The 18668-nt window shown below is 41.5% G+C and overlaps 1 protein-coding gene across 2 annotated transcripts in view; it reads left to right on the top strand.

Moving 5' to 3' along the window:
* Positions 1 to 18668, top strand: part of SPRED1 (sprouty related EVH1 domain containing 1) — a 97332-nt gene that overhangs the window by 57496 nt on the left and 21168 nt on the right. For both annotated transcript variants that reach the window (XM_063289986.1, XM_063289985.1), the window contains exon 2: positions 5162 to 5336. In XM_063289986.1, coding sequence (XP_063146056.1) covers positions 5162 to 5336 — 175 coding nt within the window. The remainder of the gene's footprint in view (positions 1 to 5161; positions 5337 to 18668) is intronic.

Below are 18668 nucleotides of genomic sequence, written 5' to 3'. Positions count from 1 at the left end.
TGAAGGGTAGCAACATTCAGGCACATATTTTCTGGGGACTGCACAGCTACCATACAAGTCCCATAAAAGGCACAACTTCTTTAAGGAGCCACTGATAGATACAGTGAGCATACTACACAAGATCCAAGGCAACTTTCTGCTTTAGAACTCAGTACTAATGTGTACATTTGTCCTTATTTCTGTGGCTGCATGTTTAAGAGTAGTTGATTAACGTTAGACTAGGTCTCTTATATGTCTGAATTTGTTATGCAAGTGCTGTCCTCTCCCTTAAATCACCAAAGGCATGAAAGCTGCCCTAAGGAGTGCTGTGGGGATGTAGGGAGAGAAGTCTGTTCCATTGACAGTTACTGTTCTGTCAACAAATACATGTATTTATATATAATTCCCATCTCTGCTGTGAAAGCTTATTGGATGACTTTGGGGTAATCATTATCATCAGCCTAATACAGCTTACAGGTTTATTGTTATAAAGGGAAAGAAGAGGAAGAATGCTATGTACGCTACCTTAAATTCTTGTAGGAAAGGCAAAACGTAAATCTAATTAATAAATAATAAGCAAGTACTGATATATACAGTGAGTATGTTCACTGAAATAAGAGATCATTGTTAAGCCTTCTGATTCATCTTTCCCTCTGCTTTCTGTCTTACTAACTTTTGTTGTTTGATTGCATGGTTGTGTATTATTTTCAGCTAGCACCCTGTAAGGTAAAGTAGTTTTAGAAACCACAAATAAGAATTGACCCATCAAATAAGGGCTCTGACTTCTGACTGAACGGCATGGTCAGACTGGAGGCTTCGTAGTTGTCCTGTATCCCTAATGTGAGGGGAAATTTAGACATGGTATTGGTGTAAATTCTCCTGTTGCTCTCATGTGAATGAAAGAGAATTCATTCGTTTAACACTGGCAGACAAGAAAACAAATAAACTGTGCCCATCCCACTTTTCCATGTGCCACTATGAGTCAAGCAGGATATTGAGTTTGTCATAGATCTCTGATGGTGGAGAAATCTAACTAGGCAATAAGATTACCTGTAAATAATCTTACAGAATTCAGAATTCCTTGACACTCCCCAAGAGATCTTGGTGAAATCCAGTGTGTCAGCCCTCCCAGACAAGAAACACGGCAAGATAAGCTAATTCTATTTTATTGTAACAGAGTACATTAACAGAATCTTGCAAAACTGAAGTACAAATTTCCCGCCCTCCCTATTTACCACCAGAGTAATTAGGGCGGATCCTTTCTAAGTTTCTTTCTTTGTCCATTACTGGGTTGCGGACATTTTTCTCTTTTATCTGATTGTCTCCTAGGCAGCATCTCTTCCCCCCCCATCTTCCAAGGCTACCCTCACATTCAGTCACAAGTGCCAGTAAATAGAACATGAATTTATTTAAATTAAGTTGGGGAGTTATCCAAATACTTTTTTGTTTTCTCAGTACAAAAACTAGGTGAGCTTTTACACATTAGCAAGTGTCAGAGTCAAGCCTGCCTCTGACTCAGAAAGTGAAACTCCTTCTGAGTCAGAGGAGGAAATAGAAACTTACCAGACTGAAACCGGGAAAATGAGACTCAAAGATGAGCCAGCAGCACAGGAAGAGTCCATGGCGTTGATTGGCCAGGATTTGGGGGAGGATTCGAATCCTCCAATCAGCACTCACCAATGATGGGCAGACAAGCGCGCGAAAGAGAAGGCAGCCCGATTGGCTGCAGAAGGGTCTAGGCGCACAAAGGATTGGGATAAAAGGCAGACGCGCGAAGAATGAACTGCCAGAGACAACCAGTTCTCCAAGCCTGCAGCTTCTGTGGAAGAGTCCCTACCTGCATCGGAGACAGCGTCTGTTGCCGAAGAGGAACCAGCGCCTTTGCTCCTCTCTGAAGAGGACTTGAATTCTGCCTCTGTGCCATCGAGGATTCTGTATCCACTGTGCCCAGCAATCTCAGGCTTGCATCCAGCCTTGAAACTCCACGATCTTCTGCACAGCTTCTTTGTGCCTTTGATTCTCAGTTCCGTGGCATGCCTTCAGTGCAATCCAGCCGTGCTTTGGGTGCAGCTGTGAAGCTCCTGCCTTGCTCAGGAGCTTCACACCTATCTGGTTGTGAACCCATATCCCAGTCTAGTCTTGCTCCGAGTTCCCAGCCTTGCTTCAAGTCTCCAGTCTAGAGGATCCAGCCTAGTCCAGGGTTTCCAGCCGAGTCCAGCCTTGCTCCGAGTTCCCAGCCTTGCTTCAAGTCTCCAGTCTAGAGAATTCAGCCTAGTCCAGGGTTTCCAGCCGAGTCCAGCCTTGTTCTGAGTTCCCAGCCTTGCTTCAAGTCTCCAGTCTAGAGAATTCAGCCTAGTCCAGGGTTTCCAGCCGAGTCCAGCCTTGTTCTGAGTTCCAGTCTTGCTCCAAGTCTTCAATCTAGTCCACAGTTTCTAGTTGATTCCAGCCTCATTTCCAGTTCGTAATCTTGCTTCGAGATTCCAGTTACCAGCTTCCAGTCTGGCCTGGGTCATAAGCTCCACCCAATGTTCCAGTGCCAGAGCAACTCAAGTACTATTCTAGTTCAAGACCTATGTCCTCAGCTTCAGCAGCACCTTGTGTTCCAGTCTCCTCCAGCCTCCCAGTTTCCATTAGGAAGTCCTGTTCCACTGTCTCATTGTGGCCCAGTTGGGCTTGTTGAACACAGATCTTCGTATTTCAAGGACTTACTGTAAATAGTCATTTAATAAAGAGTATTTTTGATATTATTCTGCCTGGTTGCTTAGTCTGAATAGGACAACGGTATACAGGTAGTCCTCGCTTAACGACCAGTTGCTTAACGACCATTCAGAGTTACAACAGCCTTGGGAAGGGTGCTTTGTGGCTCATAAAACACTTCTGGCCATTGTGAATGTCACACCACCCCCCTGCAGTCACGTGACTGCATTTCGGGCACTTGGCAACCGGCTCTAATTTATGACAGGTTGCCAAGTGCACCACAGTCATGTGATCACCATTTGCAGTCTTCTCTGCCTGTTTCCCCAGAAAGTCAATGGGGAAGCCAGCAGGGAAGGTTGCAAGTGGAGGGGACGAAACTCTTTGGAGCTCCTAGGAGGAGGTGGGGCTGGCTTTGCACTGCGAAGGAGGGTGGAAAAGGCTGTTCCTGGCTCTTTTTCCCTTCTTTGCAGCACAAAACCCTCTTTGGAGCTCTTGGGAGGGGCAGGGCTGGCGCTGCAATTTAGTTAATGACAGCAATTGGGGCTGCAGGGATTGCTGTCACTAAGCGATGCAGTCACACTTTTCGACTGCACTGCTTAGCGATGGAAATTCTGGTCCCAGTTGCTGTCGTAACTCGAGGACTACCTGTATAAAGTGCAGGTGGAGGAACTAGCAGGCCCCTTTATGAAGGTCTTATTCTGATCATGATGCCATCCTGTCCTTCCTCCTTGTTCTTGCTGTTGTGGTATTTTCTTCATATCACAGCTAGTTTGCCATTGTTCTTGGCCCTCTGATTCCCCTCCCAATTCTTCCAAACTCTACATTTGTTCTAAATCCAATCTGTCACATCTACTAACAGTACTAAGGAAGACCATACAGGGCCCCTCCAGTGATGGAAAGGACAGTTAGGTGGGTAATAATTTAATTATTGAACAAAAGGTGGGTTTTGTTCTAGTCTGTTTACCATATTGGATCAGTAATAAAAGTGAAGTAAAGTTATTGAACAAAGAATGAATCTGATTAGTACAAATAGAGAGTAGTGTTAATTTCAGATTATTCTTCTGTAAAATGGTATAATCTTGTGTGCTTGTGCCTTCCATCTTGAAATCTAATAAATTTGGCCCTTTAACTTATCTTTTGGCATTTTTAGTACCAAAGAGTAGCTAAAAGCATATTAACTATTTTTTTAAATAAATGTGTCAGTGTCCTTTTTTTAAAGCTTCATTTCCCATCAACACTGATAAAGAACAGAAAAGGAAGTTTAAAACCTGCCCTTTATAACAGTACTTTATGATTAGATTACAGTGGAGAGGCTTGAATGTCCCTTGCCCAATCTTTAACTCCTCCCTTCAAAGGTTCAGCTTAAATATGGGTGGGGAAAAGGATGAATACAATATTAATCCTGTTACTGTTTCATTTTTACTGGATGCTGACCTTCCATCATCATGTCTCAATAAGGCAGTGATGGGAAGATTAAGTATGCATTTACTGGCAATTAAGTGAGTCTTTGCAGGAAGCAAGTAAGTAAACATCATGATCATCTCCTATTTAGTTTATGCTTTTTTGTGGCAAGTTATTATGATCCAGTCTGTGTCCATTCGTTTCTTACCAAATTAGAGAGAGTACAGCTGAATATAAACAGAACTGCTTCAACTAATGTGTTGCCCTGGTTACCAGTCCTGACCAATACTGCCTTGCCACACATACTGATGCAAGACCATCACAGCCAACTTGGTGTATTAAACTTGGGAAGAGAAGATTTGTCACAGCGTTTTGACTTTGCTCATGCAATAAAGTGTCTAGCTTTCATCTTGGATCCATTTTCATATAAGAACCATTGGAAATCCCTGCCAATTGCACTGAGACTAGGCCACAGAAATTAACTCTCTTGGTGATCCAACTAACGGCTTTTGCTGACAACAACATTACAAAATTCGCCTCACCTGCCCAAATATGTTCAAGTAAGCTGTGTACAGTTTTTTGTTTGTTTTTTAATCATATGGCATAGCAGTTTGGTGCTCATGCTGCTTTTCTTGCTGGGAAATCCTTGTGAGGTCCAGCAGCCAGATGTGTAGACTATTTAGCCATGACAAGTCACGTTGCCCGGGGTGCACCACAAGGAGGCTAGTCTACATTGCACCGAGTTGGGCTGAGAGAGAGTGACTGGCCCAAGGTCACCCAGCTGGCTTTCATGCCTAAGGCAGGACTAGAACTCACAGACTCCTGGTTTCTAACCCAGAACCTTAACCACTAGACCAAACTGGCTCTCAGCTGTGTACAGTAATCCGTTCAGATTACCAAGTAGATTTCCAGTGCTGATGAGAAGAATCATGGGATATCAGTTAAATGTTTTTGAGAACTATATGATTAACTAGATGGTTTGAATAATGGAATATGACTCTGGGATGACTTAATTTAGTTTGATCATATCCATTCCCAATATGGAAGACTTAATTCTTTTCTTTTTACCCTTAATCTGTTTCAGTAATAGTTATGCCCGTGTGCGAGCTGTGGTGATGACCCGTGATGACTCAAGTGGCGGATGGTTACCGCTTGCAGGAGGTGGACTAAGCTGCGTCACGATTTTCAAAGTCATTCACCAAGAAGAAAGTGGCTGTGCTGATTTTCTAATACATGGGGAGCGTCTCAGGGATAAAACGGTAAAAATATATCTGTTTTGTGCCATTAATTATAAGTCAAAAGGGAAGTAACTCGCTAAATAACCGTTAGCTTAAGTTTTGGAACACCCTGTTGTTTATAAGTGTGTGTATGTTCCCCTTCTCCCTCTCTTCACATATATATGTATATATATGCACACACACACACACAGACATATGTACACATTCACATGCACACCTAAAGACATTGACAGGTTTTAAATTTCAAAGTATGTATAATATTCTTTATAGTCTGATCATTTGGGAAGTACCATTGGATTGCATTAAATGCAGTTAATTGGAAAATCCATTAAAATTGTTTTAATTGATTTAATAATATTTCTTGCATTTGAGACACCTAAGAATGTTTTAAAGTGACTTGTAATGACTATCACATTAAAACTATAAAGTACATCATAAGATTGCAAATTGGAAGCAGATGAGTAGTACTGTTAAATTGTTGCTATCATTGTTAAGTGTTAAGCCAGTGTTCCCCTTGCTGGGTGGGGAATTCTGGGAGTTGAAGTCCACACATCTTAAAGTTGCCAAGTTTGAAAAACACTGTTTTACACAAATCCATTTCAGGATAAGCAACATTGTACAAACTATGGAAAAAGTGTAAGAAGTGGTAAGCAGATAAATTGGAAGCCGGAACTAAAATAAGATAAAATCTAACTAAATCTAGTGCACATTGCATTATTCACTGTACCTCTACATACTTTTCTGTTTTGCTTCATGCACCAATTCATACATTCCCTTTTTTTCTTTAAATTTCATACTTCTTTTTTTGAGGATCTCATCAATTTCCTTTTTCTCTTCACTTTTCCTTCATAAATTGACCTTGTAGTGTGCTTCATATTCTCTGTATGATCTAAACATCTCAGTGTTCTTCTTTCATAGTAGTCACTTTTGTATTCAATCCATATTCATTCAGACCCCATTCATTCTTGACCTTATCTCTTACTTTGCCATACATATCCCTTTTTCAATCCATAAGTAAATTCCACTTCAGTTCACTATTCTGTTTTTCCTGACATATCCAACCCGTACTTCCATGGGACACAATTGTCAGAATTATGCACTTAACACAGAGAGATTTTTAATTCTTTCAGTAAATACTCTTTCCTCACAATACACCAGGTAATAGCCATTACTTTTCTACCAGCATTTGCACATCTTAGAAACATTTTTCCATCCTTAGAAAACATTCTACCAAAGCATACAAATGTCTCTATTTGCTCTGTTTTTTGCCGTTTATGTTTAACTTACAATTATTCACTCCATTTTCCCTGTCAAACATAACTACCTTGGTTTCTTATTCATTAATTCTGAGATCCATTATCCTCATTCATACAGTATACTGTATCTAACATTACTGCAAATCATTTAGATTCTTAGACAACAGTATTGCATCATTTGCATGTATTTTCATGTCATTGAATAACACACTTCTAAAATTATTGCAAGCATTTCATATATGTTTATCGATAAATGCATTAACAACCAAAGGAATATCCCACATCCTTGCTTATCCTCAGTGTTGAATCATTTCTGTATTTCCATGCATGCTTTACTTCCATTGTACACCGCTCTTAATACATCCAGCAACCAACATTAAATTACGTAATTGTACAAAATGTTCTGAAATACATTTATAAACTTCATTATACACGTTCTTTAAATCAAATGTACAATAAACTTTTTTGCTTTCATATATTTCTCAATGACTTGCTGAAGAGCAAAAATCTGCTCTGCATACACTTTGTCTCATAATAATGTCCTCTTAGCTGCCCAGTGTCACTCTGGCAAGTGGGCAGCTGTATAAGTTGGCTAAATTAATAAATAATAAAGTTGCACTGTACTTCACAAATTTTACTCATTGTCATATCTCATACCATTGACTTCCTCTTCTTCATTTTTTTCTTAGACATTAACAATACTAATAGTGTTCTTTTAGATTCCACTTTTCAACATATCACCGTCATTCCCATATAGAATCTAAAGGACTCCTTTTATCCCAAATTATTTCATCATTTAGCAGTTCATAGATCTAATAGGTATGTCAAAGGTGTAACAAAATCCAAGTCGTGCTCACATTATTCTGTGCAGGTTAGGCTCTGTAATCCAAAAACTCTCTCACAAGTGAAGTTACTGTTTCCATCAACTCACAACTAGGGGATAGATGATGTGTACTGAGATACTCAGGATATATTATTATACAAAGTTGTGGGGGTCTTTTGGTCTTTTGAACCAAATGAACAAGCAACGAAATGAACAAACAAAATATCAAGAGAAAATAAAATAAAATAAGGAAAATAAACCAAGAGCAAAAATAGGTATTCAAAAAGGAAAAAAAATAATAGAATATACATATATCCAGTAATATATATAACTCATGCAATCAAGACTGAATTTTAAAAAGTTGAGATAACTTAATCTTCATTCTTAAGAATGCAGTTTGTAAGAAAGAATGCAACAACAAAAATGCTTTTTTTTTTGTGTGTGTGAAAATAGATTTTGTGCCAGAAAAATGAAATGGTAAATTGCAGGAAATCTGCAGACTAAATGAGTTATTAGTTATTTCTTTGGTATAGAATTGTTCATTAGTATAATTCAGATAACCATTTCTTGCATATTATCATGCTTATAGGTGCAGCTGGATATAACTATTCATTGAATTGCTGATAAATCAAGAGCTCTGAACATTGCTTTAGCTTGATGAAAGCTACATTTACATAAGACTAGGGTTACAACTCAGCCAGAAGGGCAGGGACCAAGACCTGGGATTGGCATTTGGAAAAACCCTGGATAGATTACTTTCTTTAAATGTTACCTATAGCCATGCAAGATGCACTCAGGAAAAAGGCAGCTCCCACATAACTGGGAAACCATCAGCCTGGCGCATAGTCATCCAAGTAATATCTGCCCTAAGTGCCTATTTTGCCATGTAAATTAAATGTAGAGCGATCTTGTGAAACTGCTTTATTCATACTCTCAACAGAGCAGCTGCTAAATAATATAGTCTTTGAATGTATAAAGATTTAGGCATAATCATTAGTGCTAAATATCTGCTCATTTGCTATTGAACTGAATGTCTTCCGATTCTTACAATCATACATGTATGGAGGGTTCTATGGATGTGGTGAATCAAGGTTGGTTTGTAAGATTATAAGGATATTGATAGGTATAGTGAATGGTGTTGCGAACTAGAGTTGGGTTCTTATCTTGTATTTCTGGCCTTTTAATTCCTTTTTCTGATTACTTCAAACTCTTTTTCTGCCCTTTTGTAACAGCCATCAAGCCAGGGAGGGTTGGCTAGACTTCTTAGGTTCCCTTGCCAAAAATCTCCTCTGGCCAAGTGCCATCCTGGTTCCACCTGCTAGCAGGGTCTGTCATGAGAACTGATGGCGAGCAGGTGGGGGCCTCTATCCAGGGGGGGAAACGCATGCGTAGTACTGAGGAGTTAAGCAGCCATTCAAAGAGACACAGATCAGACCCGCCTTGACTTTGGGGTTTATCTGTCTGGGTTTTTCCCACGCTTCTTCAGTTTGTTAGGATTTTCTGTCTAATGTAGCAGTAATAAAACACTAGAGACCTATTCCTTGTCTCAGCGTGGTTCCTGACTGTTAGGACATCAATCCTAACAAACTCAACTACTCTCATTGAAAGAGGGAGGAACAAAAAAAAAAGGAAGAGACTTTTGGGAAAATGTCTTTGGAAAACCAGGAAATTTGGCAAGCCATCCAACAACTGGCAGCAGCATTGCAACAACATCAACAACAAGTAGATCTACAGATCAACACATTACAAGCAGCCATGCTATAGCAGTTACAACAACCAGCTTCGATTAACCCACAACCGGTGGCAGCAGCAGCAGCTCCGCCAGTAGTCTTGAGATCCCAGGGCAGTCTACCAGAGAAGTTTGGAGGAGAAGCAGGACAGTTGAGAACTTTTCTCACACAGTGCACAATGTTTTTCGACAGCAGACCGGCAGAGTTTCCCACAGACAGAACCAGAGTCACCTTCATTTTAAGTCTGCTAAAGGGCCCAGCAGCCAAATGGGCTATTCCCATGGTGGAGAACAACGACCCAATTCTCAAAGACTACCAGAATTTTCTGGCAGGGTTCCAAACACACTTTGACGACCCGATCAGAGAGGTCACTGCCAGCCGGGAAATTCGGAAGCTCAAGCAAGGCAACAAGAGGGTGGGAATTTACATTGCTGATTTCAAGCTGTTAGCAGGAGATCTGGACTGGAATGAGAGTGCCTTGAAAGACCAATTCAGACAGGGGCTGGATGAAGAAATTAAAAATGAATTAGTGCGCCAGAGAACACCAGCTGCCCTAGAAGGTTTATATCAATTGTCTGTGGTCGTAGACGCCAGGCTAGAAGAGCTCAGACGGATGCAGCTGGGGAGAAACAGGGGCCTCAGAGCACTTCCAGGATTTCCAGCTCTTTCCGCAGCATCTCTTTACTCAGGACCAGAGGAGCCGATGCAGATCGGGGCGAGCAGGAGGCTTATTTCCGAGGCTGAGAGACAGAGAAGGAGAGATCCAGACCTCTGTTTGTACTGCGGAGTCCAGGGGCACATGGTGAGAGCTTGCCCAGTGAGAAGCCAAGCAAATTTTGTAAGAGCCCCAGGGCAAGCAGCAGAACCAAGAGCCACCTCCACCTCGACTTCCAACCAGGGAAACTCTGTCGGTCTCCCTCCACAGAGCTCAGCAGGGAGACCATCAATCAATTAAGAAGGGCTAATTCCGAGGATTCCAGGCAATCCTTTTACTACTTACCAGTCATAATGCACGTAAACCCAGAGCACCAGGTCAAGCTGGAGGCCCTCGTGGATTCTGGAGCTTCCACCAATTTTATTGATGTACAGACCATACAAGACCTCAACATCCCGACCATAGAATTGCCACGTCCCATAGAAGTTGAGACCGTTGACGGCCAGCCCCTCAAGGCAGGGCCAATTAGAAGTTTCACAGAACCTTTGCAACTAACAACGGGAGACCACACTGAGTGGATCCAACTTTATGTTACTGCATCAGTTAATGTGCCTATAGTCCTGGACACACCTTGGCTGAAGATCCACAACCCATTGTTAAACTGGACTACGGGAGCAATCTCCTTCCCAGCTAAGGAATGCCAGCACCACAAGATTCAAGCCGCTCTTCTCTCTCCAGCAACCAACGCAGTCACAGAAGCAGGGGGGTCCAGTTGCCAAGTATGCAGATTTCGCAGACATTTTCAGTGAACAAGAGGCCACAGCACTACCCCCCATAGGGACTGTGGTTGCACCATTGAGTTGATACTAGGAGCCAAGATTCCAGCAAGGAAACAATATCCCATGTCCCCCAAGGAACTAGCCACCTTAAAGGATTACTTGGATTCTAATCTCCAAAAGGGTTTCATCTGACCATCTACTTCCCCAGCGTCTGCTCCTACCTTCTTCGTACCAAAGAAGCCTGACCCATTGGCACCGGCAAACCAGGAGGCACCCATGAGAGTGGTCCACGATTTCAGTTTTTTAAATAAATTCACAAAAAAAGAAACTTATCCACTGCCCCTAATATCTGATCTGCTGGATCGCTTACAGAAAGCACACATTTTTACTAGGTTGGACCTCAGGAATGCATACAATCTGATCCGGATGAAAGAGGGGCATGAATATCTGACTGCCTTCGATACCAGGTTTGGAAAATTTGAGTACCTTGTTTTGCCCTTTGGCTTGTCTAATGCAGGAGCCATATTTTCCCGATTTATGGATCAAATTTTCTCTGATTTACTAGATAAGTATCTGGTCATTTATCTAGATGACATATTAATATTCTCTGAGGATGCTACAACCCATGTAACCCATGTACGTAATGTCTTACAAAGACTGAGAGAGAACAAGCTGTTCGCCAAGCTAGAGAAGTGTGCCTTCGATTTAACTGAATTACATTTCCTGGGCTATAAAATATCAACAGAAGGCATATCCATGGATCCTTCTAAGGTCCAGGCAATTCTCTCTTGGCAACCCCCCGAAATGTGAAAGAGGTACAAAAATTTCTAGGATTCTGCAATTTTTACGGGAGATTCATAAATAATTTTAGTGACAGGGCTAAACCCCTCTCAAAGCTTTTGAAGAAAGGATCAAAATTCATTTGGGGGGAGAGGGAGCAAGCAGCCTTCCAAGAATTTAAGCAGCTCTTTGCATCCCAGCCGCTTTTAAAGCACCCTGATCCCACGAAGCAATTCATAATGTATTCAGATGTTTCAGATTTTGCTATCACGGCTGTTTTATTGCAATATACGAACAAAACAGAGAATACATTGCTCCCTTGTGCATTTTTCTCCTGCACGCTCTCACCAGCAGAGAGAAACTATGATGTTTTTAACAAGGAGTTGCTGGCAATTAAAGCAGCATTTCAAGAGTGGAGGCACTGGCTAGAAGGTGCAACCTTTCCTGTGAAAGTTTGCACCGATCACAAGAATTTACAGCTTCTACAAAACACCAGATCCCTCACCCTACACCAAATCAGATGGAGCCAGTTTTTCTCCCGTTTCAATTTTGTTATTTATGTTCCCGGGGCGCAGAACTGTTTGGCAGATGCCCTGTCTCGATCCATTCAGGCAACCCCCACCACTCACCAGGAGGTACAGGCTATTATATTACAACCTCACAACTTTCAGCAGTCTATGAGGGGGAACCAGATAGAGATTTCAGCAGCAGGCAGACAAGCAGAGGACCGATTTACAAGAGTCAGAGCTCAGCAGCAACAGGACCCGTATGCCAGGGCCAGGATGGATGACCTCCAGAGGGGCCCTCAAGACACTGCCTCCCCCTTTAATGTGGAGGCAGGAATCCTCTGGCATAGCGGGCGATTATACATTCCCCCCTCATTGAGGGTAGAAGTACTGAGACTTTGCCATGACCATCAAACGGCAGGCCACGGAGGTGTTTTCAAAACTCTCCATAGAGGTCTGAGAGACTACTGGTGGCCTAAGATGACTGCAGACATAAAGGGTTACATTGCTTCTTGTCATACCTGTAGACGAGCCAAGCCTCTCCCAGGGAAGCCCACAGGACTCTTGCAACCCCTACCCACCCCCAGTAGGCCTTGGGATACAATCTCCATGGATTTCATCACTGATTTACCCCCGGTCCAGGGGCTGACTTCCATACTAGTGGTGGTGGACCTTTTCACTAAAATGGCACATTTTATTCCTTGCAAGGGCCTCCCATCTGCGCAAGCCGCAGCGCAGTTGTTTATGGACCATGTTTTTAGGTATAGAGGCATGATAAATCATTTGGTGAGTGACAGAGGCCCTCAGTTCACTTCCAGGTTCTGGAGGGCCCTTTTCCAGTCATAGGGGTCCAGATCCACCTATCATCATCGCATCATCCAGCTAGTAACAGGCAAGCTGAGAAAATTAACCAATGGTTACAGCAGTATCTCAGGTGTTACACCACTTATCAGCAAGACAATTGGCCAGCCCTGCTCCCCATGGCAGAATTTACTTCTAACAACTCTGTGCAATCCTCTACCAAGATGTCTCCTTTCCAAGCACTCTATGGGGTTAACCCTCGGGTGTTGCCCACCTCCTCCCAGCAGGGAACTGTTCCAGCCACAGCTGATTTTCTTAAAGAGCAACAAGCCACACAGGAGTTGTTAAAGGAGCAGCTGAACAGGGCAAAGAGTGCTTACAAGAGAGCTGCAGATGCTCACAGACAAGAGGGGCCAGCGATTGCGGTAGGAGACAAAGTGTGGCTCTCTACCAAGTTTTTGACCTCTACCAGGCCCTCCAAGAAGTTGGACTCTAAGTTTGTGGGCCCTTTCACTGTGGTACAGCAGATAAATCCAGTGGCTTATCACTTAAAGCTGCCAGCATCCATGAAAATCCATCCAGTCTTTCACAGAACCTTGCTAGCCAAAGACCCTCCCCCAAGTACCTTACGATCGCAAATGCCCCCCACCCCCACCCCCAGTAATTGTGGAGGGGGAGGAGGAATACGAAGTCGAAATTCTGGACTCTAGGAGGAAGGGAGGGGGCTGAAATGGAATGTGAATATGTCACGAGTACTGATGGTGAGCAGGAGGGGGCCTCTATCCGGGGGGGAAAACACATGCGTAGTACTGAGGAGTTAAGCAGCCATTCAAAGAGACACAGATCAGACCCGCCTTAACTTTTGGGGTTTATCTGTCTGAGTTTTTCCCATGCTGCTTCAGTTTGTTAGGATTTTCTGTCTAATGTAGCAGTAATAAAACACTAGAGACCTATTCCTTGTCTCAGCGTGGTTCCTGACTGTTAGGACAGGGTCGTTGGTTGATAGTTAGGCTGCTATCACCTATCCAGATGGAAACAACTGGTGAAACTCCAAGCCCATTCTCCCTACTAACATATTAAGCTTATACAATGATGGGGGAATAGCACTTATTTCTCACATGAAATATAGGAAGAATCAGAATAACTATTAAATTAATTAATTCTATGAACAAGCTTGATGATAATGAAGCAAGATTCAAAGAAGATACAGAGTTGCAAAACACACAAATACAATCAAATAAAAAGAACACATAGAAGTTAACACAGATATCTGTTTAGACTGTAACCTATTGTGAAATATAGACAGATGTTTCTGCAGCTTGGTCACCTTCCACATCGGGGGCTGCACACTCAAATATGAAATACTAGATAAAGCATTAAAGCCACAAAAAGCAGTTAAAGCCAAAAAAGGAGTTTTTTTTCCAGAAAGGAGAAAAAACTAGACTCCTGCAAAATCAGATGGCTCTGATTTTGTAGGAGACCTGTTCCATGGCTGCCCTCTACAGCTTTGCGTAATTATGCTACCAGCAAAAAGGAGTAGTGCGGCTGATAAGAATTTATGTTTGAATGTCTTCAAAAGTGTCATTTCAGAACCTGAAGCAAATGGTTCAAAATAAAGATGTATTTTGGCAAAGTTTAGCATGGAAATAGTGAAATAATTGCTTGGAATTAGCTAATCATGATGAATGAGAGCATTAGTATGGATGGGAGAGAGAGTTCTAGTGTACTGTCCAATTCTGTATGGTAGTATGATCCTGTATTTATATGCATACACCCATACACACAAAACCTTGAAACAAATGAATCTGCTTATTGTGTTCCTTCCTCTCTTCATCTTCTGTCTTAAATTTTGCCATCTTGTCCCCTGTAGCTATCCAAGTGAGCAACGCCTTTAGTGCTGTTGCTCCCATATAGTTGTTGCTGCTTCCATCTTTTATTTTTACTGGTCTAGGTAGCAGCACTCACCTTTTTACTACCTGAATAAACAAGTAAATCTGGATTCCAAATATTAGGCTTCCTTTTCTGAAAACATGTTATTTTAGCTATCAAGTCAAAAAGCAGAATGAGCAAGCTGCTACCAGAGAGAAAACCATGGGAGAATGAAGGAAGAGATTTGGCAGAGCGATTTGCTTGCTTTCAATGAGGAGGATTTCTTTGCTACCACTTCTGTACTTAGAGTAGCATGCAGCTCAGGCAAGCAGGGACATATGCTATGCCCTAATGATGTTGCCACTGTAGGCTAGCTGTGGAAGAAGGAAACAATTGATAGAATTGGAGAGTCACTACCTATGGTACTCCTATGTAAGATGTGGCCTTACCCATTATTGAACATGTACAAATGGAGAAGACTGCAAGTAGTAAAGGTGCTGGCCTACAAACCAGGAGATTGAGTTCTACTTTCGCCTTAGGCATGAAAGCTGGCTGGGTGACCTTGGGCCAGTCATTCTCTCTCAGCCCATCCCCCTCACGGGGTTGTTGTTGTGGGGAAAATAGGAAGAGGAAGGAGTATTAGGTTTGTTTGCCACTTATAAAGTAATAAAGGTGGGATAAAAAATCTAAATCAACAACAACAATAATCTCCTAAATAAAGGTATATGCCATGTACATTTGGGATGGACTCAAAGGTTCTGAGCAGCTAGCATGTACTTTTTATGATTTCTCAGCATTTTTAGTAAGTATAACTTTTTCTTTAAATGTAATATTTAAAGGGTGCACTTTTATGTTCTGTAAAAGTTGCTATTGGAACAATCTTCTGAATTAACATTAAGCTGGTAAATAGTCTTGCTGCCAGTAAGGTCACTGTCCTGTCATTGCTGCTATTCCTTTTGTAATGTTTTCTTGTTTCTGTATCTACAGAATCATAAGGTAATATGGCAGTTGAAAGTGTGTGTCAGAGAAAATTCTGGCTAGCATTGAAATTCAGAGCCAATGAGAGAAGGAAGAGATGGTGCAAAGATTCAGCAGGCCAGATGTAAATTTTGTTTTGTTTTGTTTTGGAACTGTCATAAACCACTCATTGTAGGTCAGGCCTAAAAACTCATTAGGTAGCTTTGACTTTGCTCTTCTCAGGAGTTGTCCTGTCATTCAGTGTGGATGGACCAGTTTCCATACTTTATTTTAGAGCTGCTTTTATCCTACCCTTCAGCCCTGAAAAGCCTCTTTGATTGGTTGACTCAGCCTCTTCCAGCCTGGGCCCTCGGGATACGTTGGGCTTCAGGTCTCTCAGGATTCTTGGCCATCCTGGTCATTAGGTTCATTGGTTTAATTTAAGGTGCTCAAAATCATGAGTTAGTTACCTGAGGTGGTAAAGTGGAATGAATTTAAAAGGAACACATCAGACAGGGATTCTACTTCACTTGGTTCCTGAACCTTTAAAACATACTTGGCATTTACATTATTGAACATCTTCTTGCTGCAATATACTCCCGAACATTAAGAATAGAGCTTAATTTGAAACAAAGCTGTAGTATGTATCTCAGACCTATACTTGCTGTCTGGCTGTCTGCCTATCTGGGTGGGGACAGAGAGGTTTTATTCAGGAAAGCAATGAATTGGAATTTAGGTAGGGGAAGATAATTAAATTCTGCCATTCTCAACCAGCCTGCTGACGGCTAGGAATTCTGTGGGTGTGACCCCATTACATCTGGAAAGCTCAAGATTAGAGAAGTCTTGTGTAAGTAAAATCCTTGAGTTATTTTGTTTTAGTTGAGGATACTTGTGGCAAAATACTAGGTGTACTTTCATGAATGAGAATACTTGCTTGACGTGTTTTTGACAAACAGTCTGTCCGGTATCTTGAAAAGCGATAGCGCTGAGGAAATGGGTTTTGCTTTGGAATGACAGAGACTATTTCTGGACTTGTTTACCCAGCTTGTTTAGACCTCTGCTGGAATGTAAAGCAGTTTTTTTTTTCTCTCTTTCTTCACAAAGCACCCTTGACATAATTGCACACTTCCTCCTTCATTATACTTCCCTTCGGAGATCTGGCTCCAGCCAGTCTAGTTTGAACAATTACCTTCCACTCTAACCTGGACAGGTCTGCTGCTGTTTTAAGCTATGTAAACATAGCTGGATAGTTCCTTTGATATGAAGCGTTAAGCAGGCATGCAAGTTTCATTATTTTAGATGTTTGAAATGCTATTGCTTTAAAGTGACACTTGCTTTGCTTTCCAGTTTTATAATGAGACACTTTGTTGCAGGTTGCATATCTTATTCTATGTTACATTTGTTTAATCGATGTAGGGCACTATATTCAGACAATGAAAAAGGCTTTTGAAAACTTGTACCATTAGGGCTTCCAGAATAGGAATTTGAGAAGTAATAGGAATTAGACACACCAGATTTTCGTATTTCATTGATGGTATTGTAGTTCTTCCATAACTTAGTGTTAAATGACTGTGGAAACTTAGCACAATCATTTTTAGCAAGGAAAAATTGAGACAGAAAAGATTAAAAGTATTACGAGCATTAAACTCAGAACAGAGAAATGCAGTGACATTCACTAGATAACCTTGGGCCCATTTTTTTCTTGCCTTAACCTACCTCACAGGTTAGTGTTGATAGAAATCCTTGTATGCCTCCTTGAAAGGTAGGATATCAATGAATGAAGTTGGATACATTAATTGAGGAAGGGGCAGATCAGGTGTCACTGAAAAATGATCACTTTTTTTTTTCTGTAATCCTGGATGCTATCCACACATGTTGAGGTTTTTTATCTAAAATTGAAGAGGACCTAACAGCATTCTAAACACTGTAGAAAGAAAAGCAGCTTGGGGGTAGAGCAGTGTGAAACAAAAGGAGTTGGTGTGAATTGAATGCGGCTGGGCAATAGTTGGATTCGATTCTGAAAAGATGCTTCATTGTGTGCAAGGTATAAATATAATACCTTTCTGCAGCTCTTTAAAGCAACTGTACCTTGCCCTGGGATCACATGGCAGCTGAATAATAATAAAAAATCCTTTCTAGTTTGCATAGTTACAGAAAAGAAATAAGGGAGAATGGAAAACCTGGATTTGTTTAAATGAATATAATAAATGCAGATATTGATTTTTATGAAATTACTTCCTTAGGGGAGGAACTTTTTAATATATGACGCTAAGAACATTAGCAGAGACATGCTGGGTCAAAGCAAAGGCCTATCTAATCAAGAATTTGCTTCCAGTAATGACCAACCAGATGCGTATTTAGAACTGGTAGGCCTGTTTATTTATGCTATTTCTATTCTTTTCACTCAGGAGCTCAAGGCAACATACATAGCATTCCTTTCTCCTAAATTTCCACAGTGACTGGCCCAAATCCACCAAGAGGTCTTCTGTTGCTGAGGATGGACTAGAACCTGGGTCTTTCTGTTCCTGGTTCTTAACCACTACAACACACTTGCTCTTAGTTACTGATAACCTAGCCACACCCAGATTAGATGGGTTATGCATGGATTTACTTTTAAAGATGGTTTGGATAACCAGGGGAGAATATTTGTGGGAAATAGATTTTTCATTCATTCATTCATTCATTCATTCATTCATTCATTCATTCATTCTAGGTATCACCTGACTCCAGACTGACTCTGGGCAACTCACAGTACAAGACAATATTAAAATAACAATCTACATAAAATAATAAATAAATGACAAATCCAGTCAATACATAAAACAGATATCCCCAGCAGTGGCTCCAAATGACATTAGCCAACAGCCTAGGAGAAGAGCCAGGTTTTTAATACCATCAGGGAGGGAGCCTCATTCCAAAGGGCAGGTGCTGCAGCAGAAAAGCAAGCTTCTTGGGACCTGAAAGATGACTCTGGTTAATCAAAGGGACCCAGGGCAGGCTCATTCTGTTGGTCCGAAGCAGTTGGGCAGACACCATTGGAGACAGCCAATCCCTCAAATAACTGGGCCATGCCATATAGGGCTTTATACGGCATAATCAGTACAGAGTCAAATTGAATTGCAGAATCAAACTGGCAACCAGTGCAGCTTGCAAAGCAGGGATGTCACATGGGCATATCAAGCAATCTATTCCAATAT

Source organism: Candoia aspera, chromosome 1, assembly GCF_035149785.1.
Source record: "Candoia aspera isolate rCanAsp1 chromosome 1, rCanAsp1.hap2, whole genome shotgun sequence".
Taxonomy (NCBI): Eukaryota; Metazoa; Chordata; class Lepidosauria; order Squamata; family Boidae; genus Candoia; species Candoia aspera.
Note: the sequence above shows the minus strand (reverse complement) of the source record. Positions and strands in the feature narration are given on the sequence as shown.